Source organism: Vidua macroura, chromosome 12, assembly GCF_024509145.1.
Source record: "Vidua macroura isolate BioBank_ID:100142 chromosome 12, ASM2450914v1, whole genome shotgun sequence".
NCBI classification, from domain to species: domain Eukaryota; kingdom Metazoa; phylum Chordata; class Aves; order Passeriformes; family Viduidae; genus Vidua; species Vidua macroura.
Genome location: NC_071582.1, coordinates 18,480,382 through 18,496,219, shown reverse-complemented (window position 1 = coordinate 18,496,219; position 15,838 = coordinate 18,480,382). Strand labels below are relative to the sequence as shown.

Sequence of the window (15,838 nt, the reverse complement as noted above, 5' to 3'; positions counted from 1 at the left end):
TGTCTCTGTAACACATATGAGCTGCCCAGCTGCAGACCAAGCTGTCTGTGGTATGAAAAACAAAATAGTTAGATTGTCAAAGCTTGTCCCTTCCCTCCTGACAAATCTTAGTAGTAAAAGTGTGGAGTGATGTGAATCAAGCCAGCCTTAACCAAACTGAGTCCTCTGAGAAGGCTGTAAACCATACAGGTGTATCTGGAGTAAGTGCACTGTTGGCTTCTCATTCATTCTTTAGAAATGCTCCACAAGTCTCAGTTTGGGAACAGCTGACTGGAAAAATGCTTAAGCAGACATGGAGTAGGCAAAAAAGCAACCCTAGCCCTATCTCTGCTTTTTTCTTACACCAGAGCCTTAGAGATGGTCCCTGGGGGTGGCTTCCGGAGCTCAAATTAATTTCACACCTTTCTTCATACAAGCCTTTGGAAATACCTTTTGATATTGGTGGCCCAATATCTACAGGTGCTATTCTGTAGAAAGTGATCCTTAAAAAGATAATCAGGATTTTTTTTTTCATCAATTACATACATTTCTTTTAGATTAAAAGTAAAAAAATTGGCATTGAAGTTAACCTGACAATTAGCTGAAGTCTTGTTGAATAATTGCTTTTGTCTCCCTCTGTTTGCTAGCAATATTTTTAATGTGCATTTCTGAGGTGGATTGAAGGTTCTGGCTGTAATGAAAATGAAATGGCTACTACCAGTCCAGACATGAATTCATTTAATTTTATTGAAGCCAGAACCTTTGTTTGCCTTCTCACATACAAACTCACACAATGGGTTGACCTTGGGTTCTGCTCTGCAGAAATATTCCCCACCCTTTACACAAGTGCTCAGCCTGCTCCAGGCCTGTCCAAACATGTGTGTGCCAAGCCAAGTTGTTCAGCAGGGAAATAGTCAGTGTGCACAACCTTGTTTTGTTTGGGTCTGTTGGATGTGGGGACTGGATTGTTGTTTTTTTTTGGTTTGTGGCTCTTTGGGAATGCTAATGGCTGTCTGCTTTCCTGCCCTTGTAATATCTGTTTGCCATTTTGCTGGCTCCTAAGTTGGTCATTTGGCACTCGTGACCTAACCAAGCAGATCAAAGGCTTTCAAAGGGCAGGCTGCATGAATGCTTCCCTCTCCATCACCAATGCCCTTATTTTCCCTGTCTCCTCCCTCACCTCAAAATTTTGTCTGTGTGTTCCAAACAAATCTTTCAACCAAATCTGTGAGAGCCCAGTGGCCACCTCTGGGCCACCACTAGCTTACAGTAACCTTGTGCTATTTGATGGGAAACAGGGACAAAGTGGCCTTTGTTCCAAAGGTTGGTTTGTTTGTTTATTTTATTTCAAATGCCTGTGGGCTGTGACTCTCCTAATGTGTTTCCCAGGGACAAGGTGAATAATGGCTTCATGGTTTCTTTATTTACAGTGCCTTTAGACATGACAAGTTTTTGTCATCTTCTCAACACAAAATTAGGAGCTCAGACATAAATCACTCAGCTCCTGGGATTGCTGCACAGCACTCTCATCAGGATTTATAGGAGACAGACTATATGAGATAATAATAAACTGGAAAGAACACTTGCAACATGCAGGAATTCTTAAAGGCTTCATGAGGAAAATTTTGTCCCTTAGAACGTATGGTGCAATTCTGCTGGAATTTGACATCTCTGTTGGGTTGGCAGCTAACAATGGGACCGGGGATATACTCAATTTTTTGGCTTATGACAAAAAGAGTAACTACCCATCATATGTTACAAATATTGAAAGGTTATAAACACCACCACAGCCCACCCTCTTCCAACAATGTGCTGGAACATGTGTTTGAAGTTAAGCATGTGCTTTGATTAAGCAGGAGTGAACCAAGCTTAATCAAGATGTGAATGGATGGTTATGTAGCTACATGCTCTTGTTGTTTGGCTCAGTCTGTGAGATGTGGATTCTTGCTAAATGGTGAGCTTGACAAATCAGGGTCTAGGATTAAAAATAGTCATGTATACTGTGCTGAATTGGCATCCTAGAAAAGAGAGTAATAAAAGTCAGGCCTGTCCATTAGTGGTGAAAGGTGCTGGACACCAACTGAAGGAGCAGAAATAGACCCCAGTTTAAGACAGTTGTGGGAATATGAAAAAAAAAATGGATCTGGTAAGTAGAAGTCTTTTATTGGAATTTAGGAATAGGCATTCATTCAACAGGACATTGATAAAACTCTGAAATAGGTCTTAGTGAAGTGATGAAAGCTTCATGTCTCAAAACACTGGAAACTAGACTGAGTCAGGTCTACTAGGAAATAGTAAGAAAGATAAAACAAGAAGGTCTTGATAAGACTTAAGCAACAAAGTATGAAAATGTAATCATTTTCTGTTATAAAGGCATGGATATCCATTTGTATTTAACCTGCCATGTGCTCAAAAGCAGCATAAAATCTTCATAAATATTTTCTAGAAATTACAGTAAATCAGTGAGGTTTGTCTATGGGGATCTTCTCCTTTATGTAGGTGGTTGGGGAACTGATGTTGGTTATTTATTTCAGGACTGAGTGCTTATGCTGTAAAGTAGTTTGAAGTTCTATTTTTAGGGTATTCTGCGTGCAGTAATAGGACCCTAGGTTGGTTAGGGTGAACATCAAAATTCTGGATGCTGAATTTCTGTTCTTAATAAATTCTCTCTTGACTCCAGTTTGAGTTTGCAATTTGTGATTGCAAAATAAATCCCTTGGTTCTGTATTTTGGGGTTATTTTGGACAATTTTCCTTGAGAACTAGTTGTAATAGTTCGGAGGTTTATGCTTGAGTCTGTATTTTGTCCACATGTAGAGCATTATGTCATGACCCAATGATTTCAGTTAACTGACTTAATGTGTTTGTTAGCAAGGACTGTCCTTGGGTGAAACTCCTGGCTTAACACTGATAGTGGAAGTTCAAGTGATGGAATAGAAGCACCTACATGTGTGATAAATTATCACTCAGTAGAAATGGAGTGACTTGCAAAGGAGCTCTTACAGTGCTTTCTTAAAATGCACCATTTGGTTGTTTTTTTAAAGGAGTATACCAACATTACATTCAGAATTTGGTTTTAGACCAGTTAAATCTTTGCAGTGAGCTTTCCTATATACATTGCCTGTGTACCAAGATAGTGCGATGAAGAATCAGAGTCTGGAAAAGACTCTGGTGAGACCTGTCAGCCACATTAGGTAGGTCCTCTCCATTTAATGGAAAAATCATCCTGGAAAGTGTTTTACTGTCTGAAAATACACTTCAGCTGGGATCATCCTCAGAGCCTGTGGAAAGGTACCAGGGCAGTGTGTGTGGCTGAAATCACACAGCAGTTACTGCAGCAATACCAATTTTGTTTGCAAATGGGTGTGTTTTTCCCTGTCTGTTTTCAGGGAGCCTGTGTGGTGGTACAACCAGTCAGTGTTACCTGCTGCCAGTTTTGGATACTATATTTGTCCAGAGAAAGTACAGAAGAGGTGGCCTAGGGATGAAAATGTTGCATGATTTCTGTCAGTCTTTCCTGGCTGAGGATGCCTTGGGGATCAGCTGCCCTATTTCTGCTGCCATGTATCAAGGTAAATCCTTTGATGTGGACACGTTAGGTAAGGGTCATGTATAATGTATAATTTTCAATATGGTCTTGGTAAGATTGTCCTCACTGTGTAAGAGTTCAGTGCCCTTGTCTGAACCAAACCATTGTTAGCCTGCAACTGGTTCCTTTTCTGGAGCCATCTGGAATTTCCTGTGGAAAGGTAGGCCAATATTTATGTAAGACAACAAGAAGCACAAAACTCATGGTGCCTGTTTGACAGTTTGTATTCCTAGAACTGTTCTGTTAGAGCTATGTCATTGCCCTAGACAGGGACTTACAGATTTTATTTGACACCATAGGGAAAAGACTCATAAGATCTTGTCAAGCCCACACTGTGCACATAATGCTGTGGTAGATCTTGCATTTTTAAGAAATTACATTTAATAGGCCAAATACCCAGGCTCTACTCAGTCATACAGTTACATCAGTACTTGTTTTGTATCAACTGTCTTTGAACATTGTCACTTTTAAAAGATCACAAAGTAGTCATATATCTTCTCTGTCTTCAGGTCAGAACTCTAGCTTTGCTAGTAAAATTCACAGAAAAAAAATCTGTGCTCACATTATTTATAAAACCGTCTTCTTTAGAAAAGTACTTTTTTCTGAGGTTGCTCTCTGTGTGGTGCAGTCTTCACCATCGTTTTTGGGGAGATGTTTTGATTGACTTACAGCTTTCCAGTTATTAATAAGTGTCAGCAAAATTTTGGCCCTATCTGTTCTTTCTCTGGGTTAATGTGTGACCTTGGATGTATTCAAAAGCACCCAAGCAGGTACTGCTGCTTCTGATTTCAGGAGGGAATAGTATTGACAGCATTCCTTCTCCCAGTAATATCCATTTTTCCTTTGGCAGACCTCAGGACTTTAGAAAGCCTGGAGGAGAAAGCTGCATTTCTTATGTGTTAACACTAGCAATATATTGGAAGACTGTGCTTTTGTCTCAATTAAGTTTAGAGTTAATAGTGAATAAATTTGACTTGCATCATGTTTTAATTAGGTTTACTTTTATAAAAATACCAGTACTGTTAGTTAAATTTTGAGTGTATTGAAGTCACTGTCTGTTTTTAATTTCATTGGAACCACATTTTCATGCTTTAACAAATGAATGCAACCTTTAAATCTCAGTACTGAAATCTCTGAAGCTGTGGACAGTTTATTTGACATGGACCTGGTATTTAAACGGCTATAGAAGCCTAGAAGGAAGGAAAAAGCTCTGTAGCAGATACCTGGATTCTAGTATATATGTTAGCTTTAGTAGCTTTTATTGGAATGATTAATTGAGTCTGGATATCCTTGGATAAAATTAATGTCTGCAATCTGCTCATTAGTGTAAGGCAAATGTTTACATACCAGAATTAGGGTTTTTGTTTCGACATCCCATTGTTAAACTCAGCTGAATGTTGAAGATAAATCACCCATTCTGTAGTATGATGAACTACAGTGGACAGAGCATGACAGTAATTTTGTTGTTTACAGATCACTATCTTAGTGCAGTTGATACAACTGATTGGATGGTGGTTAAGGAAAGTTGAAAAATGCCCTTTAAATGTTTTGAACTGTTTGTTCTACAGCATGTGCCTCCTCTTGACACTGCACACATCCTAAGGATACCACTAAATAGAACATACTTCAGTTTGATAACATAAGCAGATCTAAATTTGATTGTTTTTCCAAATTTTTGGATGGTCACTGTGTACTGACAGTGATAGGAATCTGTGGCAATATGGTTTTTAAAGGTGATTCTATATCTGTCACATGTATCCTGTAATTTTTCTGTTGGTTCTTCCTATTTCTTTTTTTCCACATCCAAAGAAATAAATGAAGCTAACAGTGGGGAGTAGGGTAGCAGTAGTAAAAAGGAGGGTGATTTTGGCCCAAAACCAAACTGAAGCAGAGCTTTTCTTTGTAAACAGAAATTAAAGTAGCATTGTGAATGGTTAAAGCTGGAAGATAGAGGACCACCTTTCCTTTCAGAATAGTGAGGGTAAAAAGCCCCACACTGCTGTGAAACCTACTGAGTGTCTGGACATTTTTCTGTGCTGCAGTGCCAGTAGAAGGGGCTCAGCAAATAATTTAAAGTCCTTTATTTCTGCACTCACAAGGAAATAATCTAGACTGAAGCAGATGGCGGGATGCACTCATGAGTGTTTAGGCCATTTCACATAGACTTTTACTAAAAGTCCCAGCTAAAACAAAGAGGAGGAAGATGAGAAGGAAGAAAGATTTCTAAAGGAACTAATGAAAGTTGGTCTGAGAGAATTTCTGGGATAGAACATGCTTCCTCTTCCAATGTACTTTTCATTCATTCATACTTTTACCCCTTGGTTTCTCCTTTCAGTATGCCAGAAATTCCTGCAGGCTCATCCTGAGGAGCAGAAGCGACTGTGGGAAGTGGAGGCACCAGGAGATTGGGGCCAGCGAGTGAATATCTGGTTGAAAATTCAGATGGAGTCAGTCCCTTCAGGAAGTGAGTTAAAACGGGCAGTGTGAACTTGTCTGTGTAATAGTTCTATGAAGATAAGGAATGTAACCAAGGGTTAGGTAGTGATCATGGAGAGGTGTTGTCTCTGTTGTTTGCACAAGGAGAAACTACTGAGTGTGCAGTCAGTTCCCTCATCTTTTCACAGTAAACAGGACAATTCTTAGAAATTATGAGGTAATGAAATGGAACCACAGAGCATCTGAGAGATCCTGAACAAAGCACAGCCTTGGCATAAAGTGGCTGGAACTCCTGTTGCAGTGCACTTAGAGCAGGGTAGAAGTTAGCCCAAAAAATCCCTGTTGCACAACACATTGTCTGGGTTATAGACAGGGGTTTGTTTCTCTGAAATTGTTATAAAGAAAGAATTTGTATGGCCAGTGGGCAGTGTGTTTAATTACCTTCAATTGCTGCCAATACCATTCTTGGATGGAAACACAAAGGTTTTCATTATGGGTTTTGGAAGATTCCAACTACTCTCCTACAGGGTAAATCCTTTTTGCTGGGAGCTTTTTCTGCCTGTTTCACCAAAGATAGCAACAGAATGGGGAAACCTTTTCACAGTTCATATGGGGATCTCGTTGATGTAATCTGTTCAGGTGGTTGGAGGACCCAGACAGGCCCCTCTGCTGCATGCACACAAACTGTGATAAGCACTGGGTTCCAAAAAAAGGGCACGCATTGTCTCTTTCTGGAAGTGCAGCAAATTTCTCCCATGCCTTCCCACATCCATCCTACTCTGTTTTGGCTCGGGAACCTTCTGTTGAGACACCACGTTTCATCTTGTCTGCAGCACCCACAGGAGAGTTAAGTCAGACTTTAGCCCTAGGCTGGGTTCCTCTGAAGCCATTATATCTGTGTTCCTCTTGCTTTAAACCAGCAAAACCTTTAATCTTGCTAAGTGAAGTTTATTAATGGCAACTGAACAGAACTATGATCAGATCAAAACTCAGCAGATCCTGGGGGAGAGGATGCTTTCTTTTTTCTTTCTTCTTTTTGCCATCTTCTAGAATAACAAATAGATGAATGACCCAAAGAATGGGGAAATATCATTCCACCAGAATTACTGTCAGTAAAAAATACACATGAGGCTGGGGAACTGCCTTGACTGCAGCTGTCCACTACCTAAAGGGGGACATTAAGAAAGATGGGGATAAAGATTTTAGCTGGACTTGTTGCCACAGGACAAGAGATAATGATTTTAAACAAAAAGAGGATAGATTTAGGCTAGATATAAGGAAATAAATTTTTACTATGAGGGTGTTGAGGCCCTGGTACAGGCTGCCCAGAGAAGCTGGGGCAGCCCCATCTCTGAAGTGTACAAGGTCAGGTTGCATGGGCTCAGAGCAACATGGTCTTGTAGATGTCCCTGCTCCCTACTGGGGATTGGATTAGATGACCTTTAAAAGTCTCTTCCAGTCCAAACTATTCTATGATTCCACGATTCTATCTTTAGGGGTGTCTCTTGGGAACAAGGTCTTCATTCCTACTTTCTCTGTTATGCAGAAAGCAAAACACAATGTAATTCAATATTGTCAGCTCCAATCAGGATCTATGGCAACAACTGTGAAAATAGACAAGTCTTATTCTGCTCTGATTTCTTAGATTCCTGTTGACATTTGCAATGCTGTGCAATGCTGTGTTTTGGAACAAAATTACTGAGAAGAAAAATTGAATATTTTGCTCATATTATGTTTTTTTTTTTTTCCCACACCAGTACTCAGGATTGAATACCATTAATGTTCTTGTAGGAATTCTACAGTCATACATATTTCAAAACAGATTTCTGTAATCCTGAGGTCAGAATATTCAATTTTGTAAGGTGGTGTGGCTGCATCTAGTGGCAGTTCATATAAACTGCAGCCCTCTGTTTGCTGCAGCTGATACTTCAGTTTGGATGTGCACAGATACATAGGCATGTACACACACACACATATTTCTGTCTGCACATGCACATAAATCTATAAAAATCAAGCTTTTTAGCATGTTGTCACACATAGCTGCAGTCACTCATTCTGAATTAATTCTTATTGTTTGAAAAATGTAGGAGATTTAGTTTCATCAAATAGTCTCAGCAACAGGAACATGGTGACATTTCTCTTCTGGGACTGATTGGAGGAACAGAAATCATTTCACATGGTTTGGTCGTGGTTGCTAAATCTACCAGGCAGTGAACAGAGCTGTTTTGAAGTAGTTTAGTAATATACATAAAGCATGTAAATGTGAAGCAAATGCAAAACCAAGGAGGCTGAGAAGAATTAAAATAAATTTCAAGTGATTGCATATAATTCTTTATCAGAATTGGTCAGAGTACCTCTATTTTCTGAAAAGGAGAAAGGGACATGGGTTTTCCAGGTGTAAGAGATGAACAGATTATCTATTTAGCAGCACTTTCAAGATCCACGGACATTTTGTTTCTAGTATAGTTATTCACCTTAAGTTTTTGTGGTAGTGTCATGGGGCACTCTGGTTTGGTTAATTAACAAAAACAAGGCAAGAGGGATTGTAAGTAAGAGTCAGGTGGCTTTTCCTGTTTTTTTTTTTTTTTTAATGGAAATAGCCATGGAAGTATGACAATGTTTTTTCCTTTTAAATCTCTTTCTGGGGCAAAATATTCCCCCAATTTCTCCAGAGGCTAAAGTGGGCTCTTGTATGGAGAAGACTCCAACTACCAAACCCAGGCAATCGGACCAGATGAATAAGGTACAGTAACTAATATGCCATCTTATGACCTTGTTTTCCATTGGTGGCCTTTTCCCTTTTCAGTGGAGAGGTTTCAATATGAGAGATTTCCACAGGTGTGTTGTGCTCCTGACTCATATATCTATGTAGGTAGTTGTTGGAATAAATCAGCCGAGACTTCATGCAGAAAGCCAATTCTTTATTCACAAAGCTCATATTTATAGGAAATATGAGAAGGCACTGTGTTAAACCTAACTATCAGCAATACAGTGAAACTCAGTTCATTGGACAGCAATGGCTATTGTATATATCTATCAAATTTTCTCCCTCTAGATATATTTACATTTTTCCTTTGTGGGTTCTCATGGGACAAATCTTATTGTTTACACAGGTGCATTTGTTTTTCACCCTCAGAATAGGTTGTTGTGTTTAATGAACTTCCCATTTTCACCATAGCTTCACATGAGAACTTACAAATTGCTTGTTAGCTGCACTTAGAAGAAATGACAGGTCAGCTTTGGCAGTTTTAGCAGAGTGAGGCCTGATTTCATGAGGCCTTTCTTGTATAATTCTTCTGCCTGTCTAGGACATCTTACCCTTTTTTATTAATTTTAAAAAGGCTTATATGTTCTGATGCTAAAACAACTCGCTCTTATGAGGCTATTATCTCATTAAGCTTATCACTGGCTATCTGTTAGATATGGGATAAGATACATAAAAGACTGATTACAATCAACAAAACATATCAAATTCTATCATGTCATTGACACAGGGTTTTCACAGCATGAGAAAACAAAAGAATAACGTCCAATGCTCTTAGGGAAATGGAAATAAATGACCATTTATTTTGAAGTCCAAATAGTTGAGACTCAGGAGAAAGTTCATTAGGTGGAAGTGTTGATGTTTGACATCACTGAATGTCCTCCTGGATTCTGGAACAGGGAATGACTGAAGAAGGTTAGTAGGAACACTATACCATGATGATGAGATCAGCTTTTGTTGGCAAATTGCCTCTGTAGTTTGCAGACACAGCTGTGTCTTGGCAGTCCTACTTCTGTTCCTGTTCTAGCCACAAAGTGGTGGTTAGGTTATTTCTCTTTCCACTGACCCTCATTTTCTCAGAGGCCATCGGTGTCCGATTGAATGAACAGGTGATCGCTTCGATCCTGCTGATGATAAAACACAAGCATGCCCTCTCTTCAAGTCAGTGAATCAATTAGGCTTTGCTGTGGCACACTCATTTGGGATCTAGATTTGATGATCTTTTTTCCAAATTTCTAATGTAAATATTGCATTATTAAAATTTTTTGTTGTCTAAATTTCTAATGTACATATTGCATTAATTTGGACTAAATTCCCCTTCTTTTAGTTTTTTAAAAATGGGATGCATGTCTTTGGTTATGAGCATGAAGAAACATCAAGGCAAAACAGTACATGTAGTGAACAAGAAACTGACAGCAATCAGGATTAAATCAGCTACAACAACTAAGAATATTTCAGATAATATGCATAATTAATAATACATGTGAAATTAGGTAATTAAGAATCTCTAAAATTCTGTACCATCCTCCCAGAGTCTGCGAACAGCTGACAAACCTCAATTTAGCGAGGGCTTGGATAATTATTTCCAGATAATAATTCCCAAGCTCACTCTAAAAATAGATTCAGCTGTCATATAAAAAGGGTCAAATTGCCAAATCAAAGTGACTTGAATCTAGTTTTGATGCAGAAAACATCTGGGTTTATTGGGAAATTCTCCATCCAGGTAGAGCCAAGGCCTGGCCACTACTCAAGCTCCAGCTGGGAGGGAATTCCCTAAGTACATTTAAAAACAAGGCTCTTAAGAATAGCAGTTATGAGTAAAGGCCTTGGGGTTAAAGACTAATCAAACCATCTAGTAGCTGGATCCCTCCAAAGCTTCTTTCAGGATAGAGATGCTTCAAACACAGCAAACTGCTGGAGTGCTTCTGTAATAATAACTGGGAAAAACCACTGGACTAGCGTTTTGGAGGAGGCTTTCAACAAAGCTCAGATGTCTTTTCTTGGAACTCTGAAAAATACTTAAAATTATATACAGCATTGGGTCAAACCATAGAGCCAGTGCAGGGACTAGCCAGAGAGCTAACCTGGTCTGAGAGATGCATAAGCAGCTAGAGAACAAAAAAGAAGGATCCTGAAATGACATGTGTCTTTTAGATAATTACACAAAGAGATGTTAAAGTATACAAGAAGCCAGCTATAAATACAGTAATGACATCTTATGAATAATGCCTATTATAAAATCAGTAAATTCATGTCATGTAATTGATATATCAGTGGTAACAGTCTTAGGAAGTTGAGATAACACCTTTCTAAACAGTCATGTACCTATGACAGTAAAATGAAACAAAGGAAAAGACCTTACAATCAATAACAGCAATAATGTAGAATCATCACTGACTCTTCTGTGTTATCTATGGAAGATAAAACAGCAGAGAATGTAACAAGCAATACAATCTTTGACAAAATCAAGGGTGAACACACTGTATCTTCTTTATCCACAAACAGGTGTTTGTCATTGTTTCATCACAGCTGTTTTAGTCAGAGTTGTTTTATCTCTTAAAAGAAAACAACTATATATCTTACAACTTAGAAAAGTAATATTTATTTAATTGTCTTAGACTGCAATGCAAGATGGAACCAGGTGTATTCTGTCAACATCTGTTAAAACCAGGTGGGGCAGTGTTCTTTATCTCTTCCATGACCCATCCTCCCTCCAGGAGATATCTTCTGTTAATGGGCCATTTAGCCTTCCTGCATGACTGAGAAAATTACATCATCCCATTGTGAGAAGCTCTGCCCAGGGGGAAGAGCCAAGCATTCCCACCTGGATATAATCTGAGCTGTGGAACACCACAGCAGCCTTTTTCCACTGGATTCCCAGAGGAAGACTGGACACTTCTACACCACCATTGGACCTTCAGAGGGAAACTCCACTCTTCTACAGGATCACTGCTACAACAGAACCACACCAGGAGGACTGCAGCCATCATTTATTTCGACTGCTACCAGCACCCTGAGCAGGGTGTCAGGTTGTATTCTGACTTTGCCTGCTTGAGCAATAAAATCTTTTTTCGTGAGCTAATTATTTCTAAACTTTAAAGAACTGCTGCAGGAAAAATTCAAGGTTATAGGACTTAGTTAAGAACTTAAAATTAATTGCTGCAAATAATCTTGGGAGAAGAGGAGAGCCAGGGGCAGGGCCCACATGCATAGCAGCAGCAAGATAGCATCTACAGCCGCTGGGAAGCAGCACATCCCCGAAGTGGCAAAGGTGAAAAACAAGGCGCCCGCAAGTTCAGATCACAGCAGAGCAGCTTCTGAGAGAGGCAAAGGAGAGGGAGCTCGAGCTTCTCCCACCACCTCTGCAGCAGAAGATCACAGATGTTAAAGAGCTAAATGACTATAAATTCTGGAAGAGGAAGAGTTTTGAAGATAACATAAGGAAGAACAGCACTGTTATCAGTAACTGGATAAAGTACGCACAATGGGAGGAAAGCCTGAAGGAAATCCAGAGAGCCCGTTCCATTTACGAGCGTGCCCTGGATGTGGACTACAGGAATGTCACCCTCTGGCTGAAGTATGCCGAGATGGAGATGAAGAACTGCCAGGTGAATCACACCAGGAACATCTGGGACCGGGCCATCACCATCTTGCCCGGGTGAACCAGTGCTGGTGCAAGTACACATACATGGAGGAGATGCTGACTTTGAGGCTGAGCAAGAGGAGTATGAAAAAAGCAGGAGCCTTCACTGGTGGTTGCTGCAGCGCACGCAGCACGTCAAGGTGTGGATCAGCCTGGCGCAGTTTGAGCTGTCGGCGGGGCAGGAGGAGCAGCTGCCGCGCTGCCAGCAGATCTATGAGGAGGCCAGTGAGGCCATGAGAAAGAGGAGAGAGTCATGCTGCTCGAGTCCTGGAGGAGCTTGGAGGAGGAGCTTGGCACCGATGCCACTAAGGAGAGGATAGATAAACTGATGCCTGAGAAAATAGAGGAGAAAGCTGCAGGCCAAAGATGGGTCTGATGCTGGATGGGAGGAGTAGTATGATTATATTTTCCCAGAAGACACTACCAACCAGCCGAGCCTCAAACTCCTGGCTATGGCAAAGCTCTGGAAGAAGCAGCAGCAGGAGAGTGAAGCTGCAGCCATGGATCCTGACAAGGACATCGATAAAAGCCAGACTTAATACCTTGCCTTTTCCCACCCCTTTCCTGGGCCATTGTACAGTATTTTCATTGGTGATAAATAAATGTATTTGGAGAGTTTTAGTGGAAAAAAAAAAGAAAAAAAAAAAAAAAAAGAACAGAGCTGCAGCGGCCAAGCTGTGCTGGTGCTTGAGTTCTGCATTTTGGCCACAATAACTCCCTGCAGCATTATAGGTTGGGGACAGTGTGGCTGGACAGTGCCCAAGCAGAAAGAGACCTGGGGGTACTGGTGACAGCCAGCTGAACATGAGCCAGCAGTGTGCCCTGGTGGCCAAGAAGGCCAATGGCTCCTGGCCTGGATCAGGAATGGTGTGGCCAGCAGGAGCAGGGGGGACATCCTTCCCCTGTACTCAGCACTGGTGAGGGCACACCTTGAGTGCTGTGTTGGGAAGGATGTTGAGACGCTTGAGCACATCCAGAGGAGGCAACGAAGCTGGTGAGGGGCTGGGAACACAACCCCAGTGAGGAACGACTGAGGGAGCTGGGGGTGTTCAGCCTGGAGAAAAGGAGACTCAGGGGTGACCTTATTACTCTCTACAACTCCCTGAAAGGTGGTTGTAGTTGAGTGGGGTTTTTCTCCAAGCATCAGCTGACAGAACCAGAGGACACAGTCTCAAGCTGCGTCAAGGGAAATATGGGTTGGATGTTAGGAAAAAGTTTTTCACAGAAAGAGTGATAAAGTTCTGGAATGGCCTGCCCAGTGAGGTGGTGGAATCACCATCCCTGGATGTATTTGAAAAAAAGACTGGATGTGGCACTCAGTGCCACGGTTTACTTGAGGTGTTGGGGCATGGGTTGGACTTGATGATCTTGAAGGTCTCTTCCAACCTAGTCAGTTTGTGAATTCTGTGTTTGCATATGGAATAACTTTCTGAACTCGTGATCTTTTCTGTGCAGGAGCTTGAGTGTGACTTCAGAATGAATAAGCCTAACTCTTTATTGTCCTAATTATTTTATCTTACCGCTGAGCTGCAGATCTGGCCATGTTTAGCTTTTAGTTGCACCAAGGCCTAAAACAGGCTGTGAGGTTTAAATGAAGCCTAAGCCATGTATCTGAGAAAACAAATCGCAGGAATTAAGCTTTTTCAAGTAATAACGAAAAAGGCGAGACGAGTGGAAGCAAAACAGAGCTGCAGGGGTTGTTTCCCCAGCACATTTTGCTTGCCACACAATTAAATCAGTTTGTTTCCTTCAGCCCTGAGTGTCCCAGGGGAGCTGTGATGGCTCCAGCCCCTGTGGTGCACGCTCTTGTTGTGTGCTGTGGCCACAGCTTCAGAGCCCACCCAGCCAGATCAAGGCTCCCTGTGCTCCCAGTTTTCCTTATACTTTGGGAAGACAGGCAGAGCAGCAGGAATGAAGATGTTCTATACAAAAAATGCAGCTGAGTTTCTTGCCTTGCACGTTTATGGCAGCTGTGGCCAACAGAAGTGTTTGATACTAGGATCAAGTCACTGTTTATTTTGTTTGTGTATAATTTGCTGTTCCTTCTGTCTTGTCTCTAATTTCAGGGTGTTGACTGCTTTCCTGGAGTTGGGCAAGTGGCAGGAGATGCCATGGAGAAAAAAGATGACACAACAGCAGCAGGGACTCTAAACTCACAAGGTCCTGAAGAGGAGGACTTGGAACAAAGTGCAGGCAATGCTCAGCAACATAAAGGACTCAGGAAAAGAGAAGGTTCTGGGGACTTATTTGGAGACAAGGTCACCAAACAATTTAAAACTACACCATAATTGCTATTTCAGAAATCAGCAAAATTCAGTATGATCTTAAAATTGTAATTGACTGTTCTTAATTTGTAACAGTGGAGAAATTTCCCCAGGTATGATGAAATTTTTTTTGCAGTATGCATTCTTCATTTTATGTTTTGTTTTAAATAAAGCTTTTGTTTAATAAGTGTGCTTTTCTTTTTCTTCTCACCAAGTAATTAAGTAGTAGCTGAGCTTAGTTATTTCCCTGCTCTGAAAAGATTTTATTGGATTGCATGAGGTGTCCAAAGGGGAATAATTGGAGGGCTTGTAGGTACTGATGTAAGATATTTCTATGGAAACCACATCCTGCATTATGGAAGAGAGATACCACAACACACGTTGGTGTCAGAATGACAGTTGTAACCTTCCTTTCAGAGCAAACAATTGATCTTGAATTGCTTTCATTTGAGTTTTTCTAGCAGAAAAATCTGCCTTGAACCCTGTGGTGGACAGGATGGCACACAAAGGCCATTCATGCAGAAAAAGTTTGGTGCGGAGAAGAAGAGTGAACAAGCTACAGGCATTAAACTGCCTTTCAGTTCAGGCACTGTGATAATTCTGTGTGCAAGCTCAGGGTGTAGAACTTCATGTAGATTCCATATTGCATGTTTTATTTCCTATAGGCTCTTTCCTTATGTTTTGCATTCAATTAACTTGGAAATATAACATACTTCACTAGATTACCATGCTGTGGCTTGGTAAAGAAATTTTGCTCTTTTACCACAGGCTGGTTCTGTGTTAGAATATTTTAGTTTTTTTTTTTTTTTTTTTAGTGAAGAATTTCAAAAGCCTGAATGTTGTGTTAATGAATTTCAGGCAAAACTCGTAAAGATCAGATCTTTAGTCCAGTGGCAGAGAAGGCTTTGCAAAGAGGTGAACAGCAGGAGGGTCCTGATTATCCTGAACAGATCCAGCAACCTGTAATTCTTAAGTGGCTGCCTTGGAAAAGGAGAGGTAGTTGTTTCTTTCCAGAAACTAATCTACCATTTCCAGGGAGACAGATCTGTGGGCAGGCATTGTAGGTACACTGTAGAGATGTATATTTTTTCCCTGTACAGCACAATTGCTCGCACATAGCCCCATCACCCTGTTTTTGTTTAAGGTTGTGATTTAATGTAGCAT

The 15,838-nt window shown here is 40.7% G+C and overlaps 1 protein-coding gene across 1 annotated transcript in view; it reads left to right on the top strand.

The window, feature by feature from the left end:
* Nucleotides 1–14,861, top strand: part of LOC128813315 (protein FAM169B-like) — a 41,012-nt gene extending 26,151 nt beyond the window's left edge. The window contains exons 6-9 of the mRNA XM_053988328.1: nucleotides 3,368–3,550; nucleotides 5,903–6,031; nucleotides 8,676–8,746; nucleotides 14,477–14,861. Coding sequence (XP_053844303.1) covers nucleotides 3,368–3,550; nucleotides 5,903–6,031; nucleotides 8,676–8,746; nucleotides 14,477–14,698 — 605 coding nt within the window. The 3' untranslated portion in view covers nucleotides 14,699–14,861. The remainder of the gene's footprint in view (nucleotides 1–3,367; nucleotides 3,551–5,902; nucleotides 6,032–8,675; nucleotides 8,747–14,476) is intronic.
* The last annotated feature ends 977 nt before the right edge of the window (nucleotides 14,862–15,838 follow it).